Genomic DNA, 19,697 nt, shown 5'->3' with positions numbered 1-19,697 from the left:
AGCTGTGAAGGGCTGCTCAGCTCTGAAATGACTCCATCAGTGCTCTTGTGCCTCCTTTTTTCCCCTCCCATTATATCTCTAACTTCTTCCTTTTATTTTTTTTAATTTTAATTGTCTTATTAACCGAGATTTTATTTTAATCCTGTTTATTTTTAAATGGTCTCTGGCTGCAGTTTTTAGCGCTTGTTTTGATAGCCTGCTTCAAAACTGAGCAGTGGCTCCAGATGGAGCAGAGTTTCCCACATCCTGGAGGGAACAAGAAGCACATTCCTGAAGGGAGGCATGATCCAAGCACTGGGATCCCCTGGCTGGTGCATTCCACACTGTCCTGGCTGTTTTATCACAGAATGTGTCATCCAAAGGCCTTGCCTGTGTCAGGTTTATCTCTGATGACAACCAGCAGGGATGTTTTTATTGTTCCTCACTCTCCCCCCGAAGATTTTTATTCCCCTACATTCAATTTTTATTCCTAAACAGGCAGTTTGTGGGATTTTTTGGGTTTGTCTAATGGGGGGGGGGCTGTGTGTTTTTTTTTTCCCTTTTTCCCCTTTTGCTGCCTGGCTGCTGAGGGCTGTCCCCCTTCTCTGTTGCTATAGTGACTTCCCACAGGCTCACAGCAGTTCTCTCCAGGCACCCACATCTCCCTGCCCAGCTCCAGCCTCCTCCTGCCACCACTGAGAAATGTCAGAGATTGCCAGGATTTCCCAGTAAAACCCAGTCCTTCCAGCTAGAGAACTGTAGGAACAGAAGGCAATAAATAAAGAGCTCCTGATCTGGCACCTTCTTGCACCTTGGGAGGCTGGAGAGTGTTTTCTTTATAGAGCTGGAGCCAGGGATGGTGGTGGCGAGCACCAGGTGCATCCTCATCCCACCCCGCAGGGCACCAGCAGCAGGAAAAATGCGCTGCTGGGTCTGTCCCAGTGCTGCACAGCGAGAAGAATTAGCAGTTTCTCATCCCTCACCCTCCACATATGGGCTGGAGACACATGGCTGCTCCCCACATTCCCAGCCTGTCCCACTCCCAGCTGCCAGGGCAGGTGAATGGATGGGAGAGGCGCTCGCAGGCGCTGCTGTGCTGCTCACCTGCGTTTTCTGCCCTTGAAACCAAACACTCAGACCTCAAAGTGGGTCACAGGGAGAGCTGGCATTGGCACTGCCCCCAGGAAGGGACGAGGAGGGGGAATTGGTGCCAAGTTTTGCTGGGTAGGGGGTGAAAAATGAGGCGGCCTCCTCTGGAGTCGGGGGGCTCCTTGAGCAGACGGCTTTGCTGTGTCTGTTTTGAGACCTGGGAAAGGCACAGGGTGACAATGGGCAGCCAAAGGGCTGGGCACAGCCGGGCCTGAGCCACGGGAGCAGGTGAAGAACAGGCAGGAAAAGGGAAAGGTGCACTCCAAGCTGCCTCTTTGTGTCTTTCCTTCCCTCACTTCCTGTTGTCACAGCTTCTGGGAGGGATAAAAAGGGACTCGCACCGGGAGGTGCTGCCTTTGGTCCTTCCCTCCTCGCCTCCCGTTGCTCTGTGTGGTCTGGACTGCTGTGAAAACCTCTTTGCCAGGGTCTGGAAGCTTTATTTTAGACCAGCTGTGCTTGGCAGTGGAACAGAGGCTTCCAGGAGCATCTGCAGATTAATGCCCCACTTTCCTGAGCATCTGTTCCCACAACCAACTCCTTGTGTAGTGACAATTTTGGGAAAGGGCTTCAGTTATCTGCTCTGTGATCTCTAGAACAGATCATCCCCGTGGAATATTCTGTGTCCTTCCCTCTGCATCCCTGGACACTTTTGCCCTCTTTTCTTCTGTTTCTGTGGCCAGCACAGCCCTGTGTCAGTTCTGAGAACAGGCTGAGTTACTGGGTCTCATCCACGCTCATTAATTTGTGGGATTGGAGCCCACATTTGACTGATAAAACTGGAAAACCACCAGTGGCTTGATTGTCCTTTTTTCTGTAACTCCCAAGGGCTTCTCCTGCCTTTCTCTCTCCATCATGGTGTTTGTGGTGGAAGGGACAAGCCTGGAGCTCTCAGCTGCTGATTTCCCCCATTGTGTCCCCAAACAGGAGCAAAGCAGCATCCATACCCAAAGTAGGAAACCTCATTTTCCTCCAAAAACATCATGGAATTTCTCATCCCAAGGGGTTCTGGAGCTCTCAGGGCTGGTGCTGCAGGACCCACTTCACCTTTCCAGTGTCTCTGTGGACCACTGGAGTCTGCCCAGGGTTCAGAAAGCTGTTCTGTTGGGAGTTCAAAAGCTTCTGCTTTCCACAGGCGTCTTCCTTAGAGTTTGTCCTTGGATGGATGCACCTGCAGGATGCAGAAATCCCTGAATTCCATCTTGGAATGCTGTGGAGGGAGTGGGGATGCTCCCACGGGTCTGGAGCTGCAGCTTGGGCAGTGCTGGGTCATTTCTCCCTGTGCAGGTGCTCTGTCAGGGCTCTCGTGGGCAGGAGAGCCCAGGTAGGCTCAGTCCTGCTGAAAAATTGCTTCCCCAGACCTCAATTTCCAGGTCAAACTGTGCTGCTGTGTCCCACCCTCCCCTCCTGCAGGGAGATAGTGGCGCTCGCAGGGAGAGATAAGCCTGAAAAAGCAAAACGTGGCCCTGGCTCTGCCTTGCTGGAGTGGAGATTGGAGCTTGTCAGGCTCTGGTTTAATCTCTTTTTTCCTCTCCTTCACAGGCAGCTGAACTGGGGATGGCGTCTGCCTATTACACCTATATCTTCACTAATCTGGTAAGGAGTTTTTCCTGGCTTTTCCTGCCTGAGTGTGGAGTCATTTTAATGGGAGCTGATCCCCCTGACCCACGGAATCCTTGGGAAGAGCCACGTGCCTGCAGTGGGGAGGGAGGGAGGGAGGCAGGGGTGTCACCTGCTGCCTAGAATCCAAAGGCAAAATCTTGCCAAACAACATCAAGAATAGTAATTCCAAAAGCAGTTTTTAAATGAAAGCTGTCAGTGCTTTCATTTAAATCCATGGTATTGGATTTCTGCAATGTTTATCAGGTTAATCAATTAGTGCATCTAGCAGGTACATCCAATGAGAGACCAGTTGCCCCAGCAACCCACCCTTGGGTCTGCCCCTCCAAGTTGTTCTGTGTCTTGTTATGTCTCTTAAATTCTGGTGCAAAACAAGATGTCCTCGTTAGAAATTCCTGTCGTGAAAATCAGACTAACCAGGACGTCAAGAATGTGTTAGGAAGGGTTGGCTTATTGTTCTAAAATGTGAGGAAGGGCAGGAACAGTGCTGGGAACAACTACATATTAAAAAGCTACGAGGCAACAATTGTATGAAAAACACATAAAAAGCTAAAAAAATCTTCAGGCGTCATTCCTGCAAAGCTGGGAAAGCTTGCCCTGGTCTTTGGGAGGTGGAAAACGATTGGTGTGGCATCCAAAGGCAGGAATTGTGGACATTGTGACAGAAGCAATGAGATGTGCAGATGGGAAGCTCCAGCAGAGGGGTGGCTCCCAATTTTCCCGATTTTCCTGATTTGTGGGTGTTATGCTGGAGTTGTCACCCCCCGAGCCCACTCCCTGTGCTGGGAAAAGCCCAGGATGCTCTGGGATGAGCATTGGAAGGCGTCACAGCCCTGTGCTCTGCTGCTGCGCTGCTCCCCGAGACAAAGGAAGGATGATCCCATAAATGTTGAGAGCAGGGTTTATCTCCAGCACGGTGGTTTGGCTTTATGGCCACTAATAACATTAATGGGGGCATTGTGTGGTTAAACCCCACAGAGCTGTGCTAACAAGGAGTGATGGGCTGAGGCAGCAGCAGGGCAAACCCAAAATAAACATCAGAGAAACTTCTCCCTCTGCGGCAGCTCCAGGGCTGCCACGAGGCGTGAGGGAAGTGCCACCGGGAGAGCAGGAACCCAGCTGTCAGTGCTGGTGTGGGGCTGATGGAAGCCTGGAGGATTCAGTGCAGGTGCCTCCCAGCCCAAATGATTCTCCTATTCTCTAATTTCCATTAATATTTCTGGCAGGGAAGCCGAGAGCTGAGTCATGCTTTGTGTTTGGGTGGGAGACAGACGGGAAGGGCTGGAGCCAAACGTGTGGGCAGGGGAGCTGGAGTGGAGAGGAGCAGGGGAAGGAGGGAAATGGAGGGGTTGGGAGCCAAGGGAGCGCTTGGGGCACAGAATGGAGAAGGGGTAAGGGGAAGAGGTGTCAGAGAAAGAGAAATGCAGGAAGTAAAAAAGGCCGCGAGGCTCCCGGCTGGACCAACAGCACTTGGGTTCCTGTCAGTGTTCAATCCATAGATCAGTCCAGCAAGAGCTTCGCTGCTCATGTTCATCCCCGTGGAATAGGCAGGACAGGCAGAGGCAGGGATGTTCCTGAGGGGATCAGGCAGGCATGGAGCCCAGGGGTTGTGGTTTGTGCCCTAAATCACGGTGTCACTGTGCCGGCAGAGCTGCTGAGGGACACTGAGGGACAGTGCCATCCCCACCAGATCTGCCCACCCTGCCAAACCCAGCCATTCCCCACTCCCAGGAAGGATTTCCACTGCTCCCAACAGCTGTTCCTCTTCCACCTGCCCTCCCCAACCCTGGGCACAGTCCCACAGAGCAGGGCTGGGCTCGCAGGGAGGGATTTCCACCTGCACATCCCCAGCACAGCGGAGTCTGCTCAGGGATGCTGCTCAGACAACAGAAACAACTCTAAAAATGAAGCTCCCACCTCCACCCCCACACCATCCCCGAGCACGGGTGTGATTAAGCATTTGCTGGAGGTGAAATTTGCCTTTCAAACCCATTCATCTCGTGGAATGCAGTTATGGCAGGTGAGAAAGAAATGAGTTTTGTTGCCATTCACGCTCTCAGGATATTAATCTGTTTACCCAGGTTATTTTAACCACTTTGTCCAAAAGCCCAGCCCTTAGCAGAACTACCTGGATTTTTGGCAGGGTTCATTGTGGAAAGGTGACATCAGACAAAACCTGGGCAGATGGAAGAGTTGTTTAAGGAAATTAGTAATATTTAAATGGGGATTGGAGATGGGAGTGAGCAATTTAGGCTCATAAATCTGGAGGGATTATCAAGCTCCTAATGAACCCTCTGAGGTTCTGCAATCACTGCCTAACAGAAAAGATAAAATCATAGTGAACTACTGTCAGGGGGAGCAAGCGAAAAGATGGCTTAAATGGAGAGAGAACCCATCAGGAAAGGGAATAGAGAGTTTGTAGAGCACTGAGCTGCTTGGAGATGGAAAAATATTTCAGGCAAAAAAGAAAAAAAGAGGAGAAAATAGGATAAAATGCTGAATTAAACACCTGCCCTGCAGCTCTAGAGGGGAATTCTGTTTCTGTCTTTTAGCATTAATTTTATTTAATAAGCACATCCCAGCCGACAGCTCGTGGTGTGGTGCAGCTCTGCTCTCTTGTGAGGGTTAGAGGAGGGAATTCTCTGTGCTGGGGCACAGGAAGGGGATTTTTGAGGGTGATGGCTCCTCTGTCCCAGCCTGGTGGCTGCAGGGAGTGGCACCAATGCTCTCCCAGCTTTTAGGAGAGCACTGGAGCAGATGAGGAGGAACCCCGTCGTCAGCCCCCGACACATTTCCGTGGGAGCTGAGGCGAGCAGCCTGATGGAAAAATATCCACGGGCTCCTTTCCTGCGTGCAAATTCATTATCAGCCTCCTCCAGCCAGCTCCAGGGACCCTTTGTGTCGGCAGCAGCAGCCTGGCAAATTTTCCAGGAGTCCTAATGGAACTCTCAGGTCTGGTGCTTTTGTCCTCCCCACATCCATCACCTGCATTTGGGGCAGCCCTCCTGTCCTCCATCCCCTGGCAGAAAAATCTCCATCCAACCCAAATTTCTCTCCGGCATCTCCATGTGGTGATGGTTCCCTTGCTCTGGGACTTTTGGGAGGGATGAAATTCCTTGAAGAGGTGCTGGGATGAGCTCAGAGCTCTTCATCATCCCTTCCCCTCTCCCTGGCAGGGCTGTCTGGGTCTCCACAGAGCTCACGGCTGTGTAAGGGGGCACTGATATGAATAATAATAATTATAATAATAATAATGCATAAATAGACCATTGCAAGCAGACTGCTGTGCCTTGAAGAAAATGTTCCTTCCAGCACTGGAAATCCCTGAAATCAGCAGCACAGAGTAGGAGGGGTGTTGGATGCCTCCAAAACCCCATGCTACAATTAATTCTTTTAGCTTGTTAATTTTGTGTAGCTTGTTGGGTTTGTCTTTTTTTTTTTTTTTTTTTCCCCTCTCTGTTTGTTTTTTTGTTTTGTTTTTTCTTTTAATAACGTACGGACCTCAGGCTGGATTTGAATTTCAAAGCATTTGTCAAGGCCATTAGATGGGAATAATTGAAACAATTAAAATTATTACTGTAAGGAGAAAGGTGTAAAGGAGGTTTCCCAGTGCCTTAAGTCAGGCAGGGCTATTGACGGGGTGCAGTTTTGTTCCCTGACAAAATTGTGTGCAGGTGTTGTTGCTGATAAAACAGCTGCCGTGTTCAATTCCCTCAGACCAGATAAATCAGTTTGGGCTTGGTTCTTTTTTTGTTGTTTCCCCTCTTTTTCTTCTTTGTTTGGTGATTTATAAAGAGGTCTTCATACAGGACAGGGGCTTCGAAGCTGAATTGTGAGCCTGGAGCTGGAACTGGAGGGGAAATTGGTGTCCAAATCCTGCAGACAGTGTCACACGTTTCAGCTGTAGCTTGTCAGCAGGGTGACATCCCTTGGAAGGAGGGAATGATGTCAGATCAAGCAGAGGGACAGGGAACTACAGATTAGGCTTTGACCAGGGCTTAGGTTTTCAGTCCTGCTCTGTGAAATTACCTTTTTTTGGTGAAATAATCTTTTTGGCCGTAAGCTCCAGCACAGGCTGTGGTGTTTGGTCTTTCCGCTGCCAGGGGTACCTCTCTCTCAGTGCCCAGGTGAGGAAGGCAGAGTCTCTCTGTGACAAATCTCCCCTCCCAGCCCAGCCAGCCTTCCTGATTCCCAGCAGCTGATGCGAAGTGTTCTGGAGAGCCCCGATCGTTGCCCGGATTTATGGATCATATTTTCAGTGGCATGTGGTAGCAGGGCAAACAAATCAGGTTTTTGCAAGGCTGCCAAAGCAATTTCTCCTCATTCTAGTTAGCATGAGGGAAGGAGGATTTAGACAAAGCAGGAGCTGGGCCTCCCTGCCTTTTGCTGCCTGCCCGAGTCTTCTTTACTTTCTGACCAGATTCCTGTGCTTGATTCCCAGTTTTTGGGTAAATCATTCTCTCAGACACACCCTAGCCCCTCTGAGGTGAGGGCAAACCTCTCTCTTTCCCTCTGCCCTTCTTCCCACCTCTTTTTTTCCAAGAGCTGGGTTTTTTTAGGTCCCAACATTTAGCGCTTGACCTCTTTGTTCTTTGTGGATGTCTCTCTCTCCAAGTCTTGGGCTCCCTGCAGAGAAGTCGAAGTTTGGGAAGTGTATTTTCCTAAAAGTGCTGTTCTTGTTTGAAGAACAGCCTCCAAAATAACAGCTGGCCTTGCATGAGGAGATTCAAGACCCATATGGCACGTTGATGCTTTTTTTGGGAAGAAAAATCCAATTATAGACATAAATGCAGTTCCCCTAGATCCTCCCTGAGCTCCCTGAGGTCACAGCTCCTCTTCCCCTACCTGAATGGCCAACTAGCATTGCCATGAGTAGGTCTACCCCATCCTATTACCTACTCAAATTGTTGCTGTGATGACTTTTTTCCCCTCCTAGAGAAATTGATTTTTACATGTGGCCCATTAGAAACTTATTGACTCCGTCGATAGTTTATAAATAAATGGAGCCTTTCAGGAAAACCATAGAAAGCACTTAACATAATATTGTCCACTTGAGTAAACAAATAAATGTGTTCTGAGGGGAGCTTTGGAATGATTAACAGACTTGGCAGCTCGGCTCTGAGGGCAACAGGATGCAGAGAGGAAAAAGCAGAGTTTTCTCCACCTCTAACTGAGGTGGTATTTGGGAGAAAAAACGGTCACTTTGGGTCAGGGGGTGAAGAACTGACCATTGCAGGCTCAAGCTCCTTTTGGGTTAAGTGTGGTCATTCTGCCTTCCATGAGCTGGGAAGAGGCTCCCTGGAGTTCAGTTTGCCCAAAAACCTTCTCTGGGCTACTTTATTAACCCTAAAATGGTCGATAACGGCACACATTGGTGATGTCAGCAGTGGAGTCACCAGAGCTGTGCTGAGTTGGCACTGCAGGTTTGGCTCTTGCAGAAAAGCTGCCAAGAAATCTCAGCATGGACATTGCAGTCTGGATTTGGAGAGCTTTTCTAAGCACCAAACTCTCTGGACAAGGAAGTTTTGCCAGAGCAAGGGTTTAATAGAGAAATGGAAGCCTTGGCCCAGAGTTCTCCTTTCCCATCCCACATAAAAAAAGAGAAGGAACAGCACAGAGTGTCCTGGGCCTGGTGTAAATCAGCTTTTGGTGCTGTCAGAGGGGCTGGAGGGGGACGAGGTGAGTGCAGCCTCTGCTGCGATTACAGCAGTGAGTTTCTCCTGCTGAGCAGAGTGTTGGAGGGTGTTTTGGAGGCTGTTAATCAGCAGATCCAAAAATCCAATAAAGTCCTTGCAGTGATTAGGAGAGGAAGATAAAAACTGTGTGTGTGCAAGGGAGAGAGAGGAGGGAGGGAGGCATCTTGCTCTTGGTGCTGCCTGAATTGAGCAAATGCTGTTCCTTGCAGAGGCTGGGGATGAGGTCAGACGGGGTGTGGGAAGGTCTGGGTGTCCCTGGCAGTGACAGGAGCCCCTCTTGAGGCTCGTCCCCAGCCTGCAGGCACCACTCACTGCCTCCCGCTGCCCGGACGCTCCGGGTTATTAAAAACGAGATAAGGATCGAGGTCCTGCACACACAGCGGGCTGCAGAACAGGATCACCGGCAAAATCGATGCTGCTGCAAGGAGCTCAGGAGCTGCTGCAGTGCTGAGCAGCAGAGTGGCTGCTGCAGGGGCAGCAGGTACCAGGAGCCACTCTCCAGAGGGACATCCCGGTGTGGCGGGGCAGGGCAGGCAGCTCCACACTTTAAAATCGTTTTTTTTGTCAGGCAGGCTGCTGTGACACTGACAATCTCCTGCTGGGCTGGCCCTTTCTGTGCTCCAGCCTCTTCTTGCCAGAGTTGGGAAGCAGTAGGATGAGTGATGAGGGAAGGAAGTACTGGCCACAATTTCTGGGATTTCCTTTAGCCTAGGAGTTGATTGCTTAGCTGCAGATTTGGGATGATGCCTCATTAGTGAGATGCTGATAGATGAATGCTGGCTTTGATGTTTTGCGTTGTAAGGCAGGTTTTTAACCCACATCTCTCCTGGGCTGCTTGGCCTGGAGAAGAAAGTCTTTAGGGAGACTCACAGCACCTTCAGTGCCTAAACATGACCTACAAGAGGGCTAGAGAGGGGTTTCACAAGGGCATGGAGTGATAGGACAAGGGGGAATGGGTTTAAGGTGAAGGAGGGTAGATTTAGATGGGATATTGGGAAGAAATCCTTCCCAGTGAGGGTGGGGAGGCCCTGGCACAGGATGCCCAGAGAAGCTGTGGAGATAATTCCCATCCCTGGAAGTGACCAAGGCCAGGTTGGACAGGGCTTGGAGCAGCCTGGGATGGTGGAAGGCGTCAGGGTGGAATGAGATGCTGCTTAATGTCCCTTCCAACCCAGACCACTCCATGGTCCTGTGTTTCTACGAGCCGTGCTGCCAGGTGTTCAATCTCTTGGTTTTTACTATGCACCTCAGTTTCCTCCTCTGTGTTCCAGGTATAACAGCTCCAAGGCAGGATTCCCCCCAGGGTGAGGCACCCTGGCCCAGTGCCAGTGCGAGGGGCAGCGTGTCACTGCCAGGGTGTCACAGAGTGGCACGGGCAGGGCAGGAGGGACAATTCCCTCCCCAACTCAGGGGTGCTGCAGGAGCCCCGGTGCCAGCTGAGGTGGGAGAGGGCTTGTGGGTGCTGAATCCTGGTTGGGATCAGCTGATCCTCCATCCAGACCTGCAAAGCACTGAGTCACGCGCTTGTTCCTGATGGCTTCGTGTCCCTAATGGAACGGGGACTGCATCCTGCAGTTCTGACCGTAACTCATGCCCGGCAACACCGGAAAATCCAATCTCACGGCTTCAGGATCGCAGAGCTCAGCTCTGTGGCTTTTATCAGCCAGGTCCTCCCAATGATCTCAATGCTGGGGTCATTCCGTGGGGTTTGTGTGCTGCAGGAACCCGGGAAGTGACTTCATCCTCTAATAACTCCTCCAGCGCCGTCTCCCAGGGAGCCCCGTGGAATTCAATTAGCTAATGTGTGCCTAGCACTCGGAAAATATAGAGTGCCACGGAATTGCTAAGTGTTGTTATTTAACAGCACACGTTTAGTGGTTGCAGCCCTGTAGTAGCAGTCACAAAATCTACACCGTAATTGCCTGCTCGTGCTGCTGCCGAATTCGCTGTGGTTGGAGCAAGGCCTGAGGATTTTTCTTCTGTAAAAAAGTTCATTAATTTTAGCTGCAGATCCTCCAGGCCTAATTTTTTACCGAGGTCTTTTGAAACAGAATATTGACATGCGGTGGGTGTTTTAAAAAAGAGGAGTGGAAAGAGGGGGAGGAATTCAGGCGGGCAGGATTTGTGTCCCTGAAATTCACCTTGGCGTGATTCCTGGTGGTCTTCTTTGTGCCTCGGGTTGGACTGAGATTGAGGGCCAAGTTTTAGGCAATTACTGCAATTCCTCCAATGTATGGAGAGGAATAAAAAAAACCCCAATAGAATAGGAGGAAATGAGGGAGCTGCTGTTTGCACCCATTTGGATGGCATTTTCTGAAAGCCTGTGGTTACAAAGCTGTGTTTGCACAGGTGGAGGAGGCTTGGAGTCCCCTTTTAAACAGGATGTGAGAGTTATTTTCCTAATGGCTCTTTGCTGTTATTGCATTGGGAATCTTCTATCCTGTAAAAGCACCATCCGGCACTGGGAATGAGGGAGAGTAACTCCAGGAGGAGAAAAAGGCAGCTGGGAAAGTGTTTTGTGTAGGAATCAACTTCACTATGCCTCAAGGAGAAATCATTGTCTCTCCAGCTGAAAACACCCCTAAGATCAGGGGTTTTCCACCCCTTGTCCTGCCTGTGTTTGCCTCTTGCAGCATGGAAGGAAGGCAGGACGGGTGGGAAATCAGCTGAGAGGTGCAGGTCTCGAATAGCAAATGAGGTTTTGTTTGCAAAACATGGGTTTGGAAATGTCAAGCGTGGTGAATGAGTGTGTAAAAAGGGAAAAAAAGCCCAACAAATAGGGACAGAAGCTGAGCTGGCAGCTCCGGGAGTATCGGGATTCTCTCACCCCTCTGCCCTCTGCAGCAAAGCCTGACCTTACCAAATCTCTCTTATCCCACTGCAAACGAAGCGTGTCCCCTAGGGTGGTTCATCTCCATCTCATTGCATAGGCAGCTCACGGCTCATTTCCTCCTGACCCCGCTCTGCTGGCTGCCTTCGTGCTCATCTGATGGAAAGACATTTAATGGCCAAAGATTGGAGCTGGAGCAGAGGGAAGGGACAGGGAGCAGTGGGTGGAAGGGGTCGGGTACAGGCCATGCCACCCCTGTGTGTCACAGAGGTGATGCTTTATGGACGTGACAGCCACAGAAATGGGGTTTTCTGCAGCTGGAGGCTTGCCTGGGAAAAGATGGATATGGACAGGGTTGGCTGTAGGAAAAGACCAAAGCTTGCACAAAGCAGCCAGGGGTGATGGGAGCTGGGCAAAGCTGCTGGTAACGTTTGAACCAGAGCAAGTTCTTGGCTCTGGGGGAGCCCGTCGGGGTCTGGCCATGGTTGTTTTGGAGGCAGAGAGTCCTGGCAGCTGCCTCGGGGCAGCAGCGTGGAATTTGCCCAGGGAAAGTGGGAAAAGGTCCCTTCAGGGGCTGGTTCTGACCGTGGCACTCAGCCAGTCAGGGCAGGCAGGACCTGTGGGTTGAGCCCTGTGGCTGTGCCTGGCTGGGGTGAATCTCACCCCTGCCTCAGCTTCCCCTCATGAAGTGAGACCACTTCATTCCCTCACCCAGTAATTGCTAATTTAAAGATCAGAGCGTAACAAAACCTTCAACTTCAAAAGCTTGGAAGTGTTTTCAGGGGAGAAAAGGCACAATAAATAAATAAACAAACGCACTAATTTCAGCTTCCCTGAGGCTGGGGTGGGCTGGCACGAGAAGGAAGCCTTGGATTTTGTGCATGTTCCGATACAAAACATCTCATTTTCCTCCTGGATATCCCGAAGCCAAGAGGGCAGTGGGGCAGCTGTTTGCCTGGTGCCCTGCACAATTTGCCTCAGGGCTCTGGCTGCGGGGAGAGAGGATTTTACAGGGGTTTAACATCCCTCCTGCTGCCGTGCCTGCAGCCGGCATCTCCTCAGGCCCAGCTCCTCATTAGCCATCTGCCCTCGTTGCTGGGCTGACAGGATGCCGTGGGTGAATGGATCACCTGTCAGCGAGGCAGGGGGATAATATCATTCAAATGAATCAATAGTTCACAGGCAATTTCACGTTACCCAACGTTAACGTGGCACCGTGTCCAAAATGCGCTTCATCCTGGGCTTGATCAGCTTCCCGTGGGAGCTGGCCGGGCTGGAATAGTCTTGTAAGTCCCACGTTTGGGAGATTTACAGGAATTGCTCCTGCGTGCCCAGCAAAGATAAAAAATGGCTCGACTTGCTGGAATCTCATCGTCCACAGCACCCAGGGCCGGCTGTATCCGTGATGGGCATCCAGCAGTTGCTGGAACCATCACTCCCACCTTCTCACTCCACTTCAGCAATTAGCAGAAGAGAAATTAATGAGGAAGGGGCCATTATTCCTGGCTAATAGGACAAGGAGGGCTGGACTCTTCTCCAGGCTTTGTCGTGTAGCTGCTTCTATGGATGTGAGGAGCAAAACAGAGCCCTCTCTTTTTGCTTTAATTTTTTTCATGTAGTTGTTTTTGTAGTTTTTACCACTTGCAGAAATGCAAGAGGAGGCTCCCAGCTCCAAAACCCACAGTTGAGGCACCTTCCCACCCTCCCCAGGGCATTAGGGTGGCATCTCCTCCTGGCACCTGGCAGCACAAAGGAGCAGGGCAGGATTGGGTTTTTTTAGGGTTAGGCAGAATTTGGTTCCTGCCCCTGTGGGAAAGAACTGATTTAATTTAACAGTTGAAACTTGGTGTCCCCAGACTGGATGTGGTGATAGAGCAGCTTCACTCAGCAGGTGAGTGACACCCTCTTTGGAGGGTTTGGGGTTTTTTTGTGGGATTTGGCCAGTGATGTACTGAACTTAGTTGACATCTTTGTCAAAAGCCTGAGATGAGCAGCACCTGAGTCAAATCCTGGTTAAACCCCAGGCTCTCCCTTCAACACCTGGGTGGGTTTCTCATCCAGGGTTTCACAGCTCCATAGTCCCATTCCCTTCGAGGGCACTGAGTGGGTTTGAAGCTTTCAGGGCCTGTTTTCCCCTCTAATCCTGTTTTATGTTTTGGGCTGCTGTAGGAGTTTTCCCTCCAGCGCCTGGACAGCCTGCTGGACGACCGAGTCAACATCCTGGGATTCTCCATTTTCAACCAGTCTCACGCCTTCTTCCAAGAGTTCGTGCAGAGCCTCAACCAGTCCTGGCAGGAGAACTGCGACCACGCTCCTTTTACTGGGCCAGCAGTGAGTGAAGTCCATTCCCATTCCCCAGAACCTCCCTGAGCTGGGAGCTGTGACAGACCATCGGGAAAACCTTGTGGGAAGAGCTTCAGGATAGTCCTGAGCAATGCAGGGGTAGAAACTCTGGTCTTTAAATAATTTTTCTAAAAAATATTTAAATTATTAAATAATTTAATTACTTAATCCTATTTAACCTTGTGCTAAAGAGCTCAGAGACATCCCCAGGCTGCCGTTGTACCTTGGATTGGATTTTGTGGGGAGATGCTGGTCCAGGAATGGGAAGGATGAGCCAGGGCAGAGCATTTTTATTAAGTAGATAGGAGAGGACTTGGGGTGTCAGTCTGTGATTTACAGGGGAGCCTCCCAATGTGGAAAATACCGAGGAGATCCTGAAAGTCAGAACTGCCCAAAGGACCTTGGCGAGCAGAGCTTCTCTGTCCTGGACTGAGGGCACAGCTTTAAGTTCAAACCTATTCTTAATTTGGATTGTGTTTCTCTGTGAGTGCAGGGGGTGATGCAGCTCTGGTTTGGTGTTTCCCTCAGGGAGTTTGTCCCTGTGTTTAAACTCCAGGAAAATGGCTCGTGGAGAAGGGATTGTGGCTGCAGATGGCACAGGAGGGGCTGGCTCAGGCAGATGCCGAGGGGCTGAGCTGTGCTCCTGCTCCAGCATCTCCCTGGGGAGCGTGCACATCAGCACTGGAGGATTCCCCAGGGATTCTCCACAACTGGGAGAGTTTGCAAAGCAGATTTGCCACAGCAGAGGTGCAGGGAGCTGCAGCTGGGGGAGGGGAGAGGGAGGAAAATATCATCAGCTGAACCCTTTGCTTGGATTTCAATGAACTCAGAGCCCCCTTGACGAGCTGAGCTGCTGGAAACCTCCTCATTGTCGCCACGAAGGGATCCTTAAGAGGCAAAATAAGGAGATTTTTGCCCTTTGTGTCCTCATCCTTTGGCTTGACTTGAGCTCACGTGCCTGGGACCCTCCTGCGCTCCCTCCCACCCAGAGGCAGCTGCAATCAGCTTGCCCTGCTCAGTCTCCATGGATTTGTACCAGGAAGATTCCTTTTTGGATTGCAGGGGCTGTTGGGAGGCATTAAAAACAAATTTCCTCCTCGTAGTGCAAACAGGAGCCAGCAGGAACCGGCAGCAGGTGCGACAGGGAAATGAAAATTCTCACTGCAGGTTCGTAGCCCGCGTTGTCTTGAGCATCCAGCAAAACCTGCAGGTGGGAGGGTGATGCCTGGAGGGACTGGAATTCTTCAAAATGCCACGCCCCAGGTGGTGGGAAAAGGATTTGAGGGTGGGCAAGTTACAGAGCAGAGGTGAAATATTCCCAGGCAGAGTTTCTTTTGTCTGTGAGGTGAATCCAGGACCTTTCTGCCTCTGCTGTTGGAAATCCGGCAGGGAGTGTCCCTCTGTGTTAGGACTTCCCCTCGTAGCCCTGGGAAGGAGTTATCCCATGGGATAACTCATCCTGAAGGGAGAAAAGGAAGCTCAACAGCTGGAAGTGACAGGAGGGAGGTTTCCTGTGAGCTGCAGAAATCCCAGGGCCTTCTTGCTGGAGCTGAGGAAGCATCTGACAAAGGAGGAGGGAGCTGCCTGCTCTAATGCTGTTCTCATTAATCACATTGCAAAGAAAGGAAATCAGAGAAAATCATTCAAATTACAGATGGCTAGATTTGGTAATTAGAATTTGGGCTAAAACAGATGTTTGTAATTAAGTGTTTATGTCATTGAATAAAATCCAGATTGCAAAGTCTATTTCACAGGGTTTTAATGGTTTTAATTCCCCGTGTTGGGTTTGGGGGCAAAGACACAGCTGATAATGTTTTAGGGAGAGAAAAAAGCCCCACGTGGCAAAACCCAGAGCAACCAAACCTGTTCATGTTTCAGTGTCAAGGATTGTCAAGAATTTGGCTTTGGGGATTGAGGGAAGTCCCCCAAACCCCCTGGATTTTCCCTGGAGCTCTGATACTGCAGAGGGGCACAAAACCAACAGGGCCCTGCACAAATCAGATGCTGCAGGAGAGGGAGAGGATCAATTTGTTAGCAGGCAAATTGGCTTTTTTGTGACAGAGGGACAAAGCTGTGGTTTAAAATGAGAATATAAAAGTAGTGAGAGGTTTTTATAGATGACATGGGGAAAGTTGAGGGCAGTGACTGATCCCTCTGGCTGGATCTGCCTGGAGGATGTTCCAAAGGGTTTTTTTCGCTCCTCTGTTGAAAGTTGTGACCTCAAAACTTTGTGGTTCACACCTGTTCCATGCAAAGTCAGGCTGCAGGGAAGGGATTCCTATTCCATGCCACGAGGACTTGATCCTGTGCATCTCCACACCCTCCCCAATACTTAAATTGCTTGAAATCATAAAGGGTGCTGGCAGAAATCCTAATGAATTTTCCAGAGTTCAGGAGTAAAACATTCCAATCAATAATGTCAAATGCTTCACTGAGATCTACAAGTCTCTCGCTCACCAGCTAATAAGGGATTAACTGCTCAGGGGAAATGGAAATGGAAACCCAGCAGGAGACAATTAAAAATGCTGGGGCAATATTCTGATTTGGTAGGAAATGGGTGAAACTTTGGGTGGTGGGGTTGTGTTTGGTCTCATAACAGTTTCATTTGTCCAGCTGATGTTAATACAGTTCCTGATTTGGGAAAGAATTGCTGATTGGGTGTGACATCCTGTAACCTGGACGGGATTAAGTTCGTAATTAAAATTAAGTGTATGGAAAGAGCTTCATGGAACAGGGGCTGAGGACAGGAGGGGCTGGAGAAGCTCTGTTAGGGAAAGAATTTGTATTGAAGGAAAAAATAAAGATGAGGAGAAGGATTTATCAGCTTCTTTAAGAATCTCTGGAAAAGGCTTTCCAGGAGGGGAATGTTTAGGTCAGCCTTAGCAGGTTGGAGGAGTGAGAAGTCACCGGTGCTGTCAGAGCTGGTGTTCGAGGTTTTGATGGCATTGGGCTGGAATCCTGCCTTTAATTTAGGATAGCTTGTAGGTTTTGAGGGTTTTGTGCTGCTTTTTGAGTGCCTGATCCCATACCAGTGTGGTCAGTGAGGTCTCACCAGTGGTCTGAGTAAAATCAAGCAGGGTTGAGTCCAAATTAGGAACAGAGTGGAAGCCAAAGATTTTTCTGGGATCACTGAACTGGGTGAGGTTGTCCCTGCAGGGCCACTGGTCAGGCTCTGAGAGGAGGAGAGGATGCAGATGCCGCTGCAGGGCTGGAAGCCACAGCCAGGGTAAGGTGGGGAAAGCAGCCCCAGGCCAGAGACTGAACCCTCTGCCAGGAGCTGGGATGGGAAGAGGATGCTCCTGGAAGTATCCATGAGGAAAATGCCGCCTTGATAGTAATGAGCTGCAACAGCTTTAATTCCAGCAGAATCAGGAGGTGACAGTAATTAAAAGTGAAATCTCACTCGCAACAGTGAGCACGAGGGAGGAAATGGCTGGTTGGTAACGAGCCCAAAGCCATGGAAACTGTTGTGCATGGGCAAGAAACGGGGTTTGTGAGGCTGGATGGACAAAGAGAAACCTGGGAAAGGCAACCAAAGCCAAGGTGAGAAGGAGAGGGGGTGAGCTCTGTCACTCTGGACGTTCCCTCAGCAGTGCTGTTCCAGCAGGGAGCTGGAGGTTGTAGGAGGGATGAGTGATGTCTGTGGGGTCTGAAAGGCAGGGTTTGGCTGCTTGACAAGCAGATCGAGCAAAACCTCATTTTTTGCAGGTCTGCCTGTTAGAGAAGGGGTTGGACAAGGCCACCCGTGATGGCTGAAGCAGCACGGTCGTCTTCCCTTCTGTGGGAGCAGGCGCAGGATCTCAGGAGCAATTCCTCCTGGCAATTCCTGGTTCTCTCAGGCGCATTCCCCCTGGCCAGCAGATTTGATCAGGGCCCCCAAAATGCTCAAAAAACCTCCTTTGATTAGGAAAGGAAAACTGCAGAACCTGAAAGGACTGGGAAGGAGCAAGGACAAACAGAGAGAGAGATGACGGTGATGGATGAAACAAGCACGCAACAGCTACCCCAGCTGATGCCAGGCTGTGCACAGAGCACTCTCCAGCTCCAAGGTGCAGCAGGAAGGTGGATTTTTGTCCCTCCAGCTGACTTTTCCTTGCCTTTCCCCCCCAGCTGTCCTCGGCGCTGCTGTTCGACGCCGTGTACGCCGTGGTGACGGCGGTGCAGGAGCTCAACCGCAGCCAGGAGATCGGTGTCAAGCCCCTGTCCTGCGGCTCGGCGCAGATCTGGCAGCACGGCACCAGCCTCATGAACTACCTGAGAATGGTGAGAGGGGCTGAGGGCTGCTCCTCGCTGCCAGCTGGCTTTTGAAGGCAGTGAAAAGAGAGATCTGGGGGTTTGGGTTGTCACCAGCCTTGGAAAGACATGAAACTCTCCCTTTTTCAGGCTTTGCTGCAGAAAAGCTGGAATTCAATTGGTTTTTTTTTAAAGTCTGAATGTTTTGAAGTGATTTGAGCTCTGACTTGAGCTGATATGAGATCACGCAGTACAATTGCTCAGAGCTCAAGGGCAAGATGCGAGTTCCCCTATGGGTCTGGGCTCCTTTGAACTCAAAGTTGTCATTTCTGGGACCAAACTGGCACAAGAACACTCTGAAATTCCATCCCTGTGGCAGAGTCAGAGTTTGTGGCTCCTCAGAGCTGAGGTGAGCATGCAGCAGGAGGTTTCTGAGTCTGTTTGGGTGCGACTGAGACAAGGAAATTTTATAAGGGGTTTTTTATTTATGAGGGGGTTTTTTCCCCGCAAAGGAAAGCTTAGCTGAGCCTTGTACCACTTTGGCCCATTGTTTTAAATCTCACCTTTGCTAGGGACAGCAAAATCCTCCAGCTCCCCATAACTCTGCTGCTTGGACACCCAGTGGTCTTGGCCTTGGGATGGAGGGAGGCAACGAGAGGATGTGGAGCTGCTTTTTCCAAAGCAAGGAAATCTGGGGAGTCCTGCACCTCTTGCTGCTGATTCCCTGCTCCTCTCCGTGTCTTTTTTCCTCTATCCAGACTCCAAAAATAATTAGGATTGAGTCAAGAGCGTTGTTCCTGCTGGGAGTGTGGGGTGTGTGTGTGGGACCACCCCTCCTGTCTCTGGAGGGGGGCTCTGGGGTGGGGCAGCCTCGCTGGGCGCTGTAACTGAGTCTCTCTTGGACAGGTAGAATTGGAAGGTCTCACCGGCCACATCGAATTCAACAGCAAAGGCCAACGCTCCAACTACGCCCTGAAAATCCTGCAGCACACACGCGGCGGCTTCCGGCAGGTGAGGCAGAGCCAGGGAGGGCTGGGAGCGTGTCCTGGGTGTCCTTGGCTCAGGGTGACCCTCTGGGGGCCAAAAGGGGCCGTGGATCCCCATGGTTTGCACCGTGAGGTGCTCGGGGTGTCACCGTAGCTCCGGCTGAGCCCCGGCTGGCAGACACGGCGCCTTTGACTTCATCAGGAACGCGCCTCAGGATCATTTAGATTTGTCTTGATCTATCAGGCCCTGGAGGGGGTGATGCCAGAGCCAATCTCTGGCCTGTCACAGCTGCTAATTCGGGGCGGGGAGTCTGTGCCAGCTGCAAGCTCATGCTCACAACCCTTTTGTTCTAAAGCTTGTGGCTGCATTTGCTCAAAATTATTTGGAATGGGGAAAAATGGGAAGATTTTCCATGAAATGGGGAAAAAAGGGGGTACTGTGAACCTTTTCGAAGTGTTTCTGGGAGGTAAAGCAAATGGGACAATCCCATGTCAGGAGCTCCCCACCTCTCTTCCCTGTGTGGGGAAGTTCAGGCTCATTTCACTCTTGGTTGGTGGTTCCTCTCCAACGGGGTTGCTCAGCTCACACTCTCATTTACGTTTGTCTCAGTGCTCGTAGGTTCCTCACAGCTTTCCTCTGCCCACAGAACACCGAGCAGATTTCATTAAAATCATTAATTCGAGTGGTATTTCCTCATCTCACACTTTCTGCCCGAGCCATATTTTCTGGTTTGAGCTGAAGTTAAGGATAACTGTGTGGGACCACAGGTATCAGACTGGTGTGATTACATGACACCAATCCAAGGAATTTGCTGGTAAATCCAAACCTCATTCAGGCAAAAAAAAAAAATAGAAATCCCAGAA

General features: G+C 50.5%; 1 protein-coding gene across 1 annotated transcript in view; it reads left to right on the top strand.

Moving 5' to 3' along the window:
• Positions 1-19,697, top strand: part of GRIK4 (glutamate ionotropic receptor kainate type subunit 4) — a gene marked incomplete at its 3' end in the record, with an annotated part of 114,946 nt that overhangs the window by 62,741 nt on the left and 32,508 nt on the right. Inside the window, exons 6-9 of the mRNA XM_082297104.1 lie at positions 2,668-2,721; positions 13,441-13,602; positions 17,725-17,877; positions 18,754-18,858. Of these exons, the coding sequence (XP_082153230.1) occupies positions 2,668-2,721; positions 13,441-13,602; positions 17,725-17,877; positions 18,754-18,858 (474 nt within the window). The remainder of the gene's footprint in view (positions 1-2,667; positions 2,722-13,440; positions 13,603-17,724; positions 17,878-18,753; positions 18,859-19,697) is intronic.

The sequence above is a fragment of the Coloeus monedula genome (assembly GCF_965178545.1).
Source record: "Coloeus monedula genome assembly, chromosome: 25".
In the NCBI taxonomy this organism is placed as follows: Eukaryota; Metazoa; Chordata; class Aves; order Passeriformes; family Corvidae; genus Coloeus; species Coloeus monedula.
Note: the sequence above shows the minus strand (reverse complement) of the source record. Positions and strands in the feature narration are given on the sequence as shown.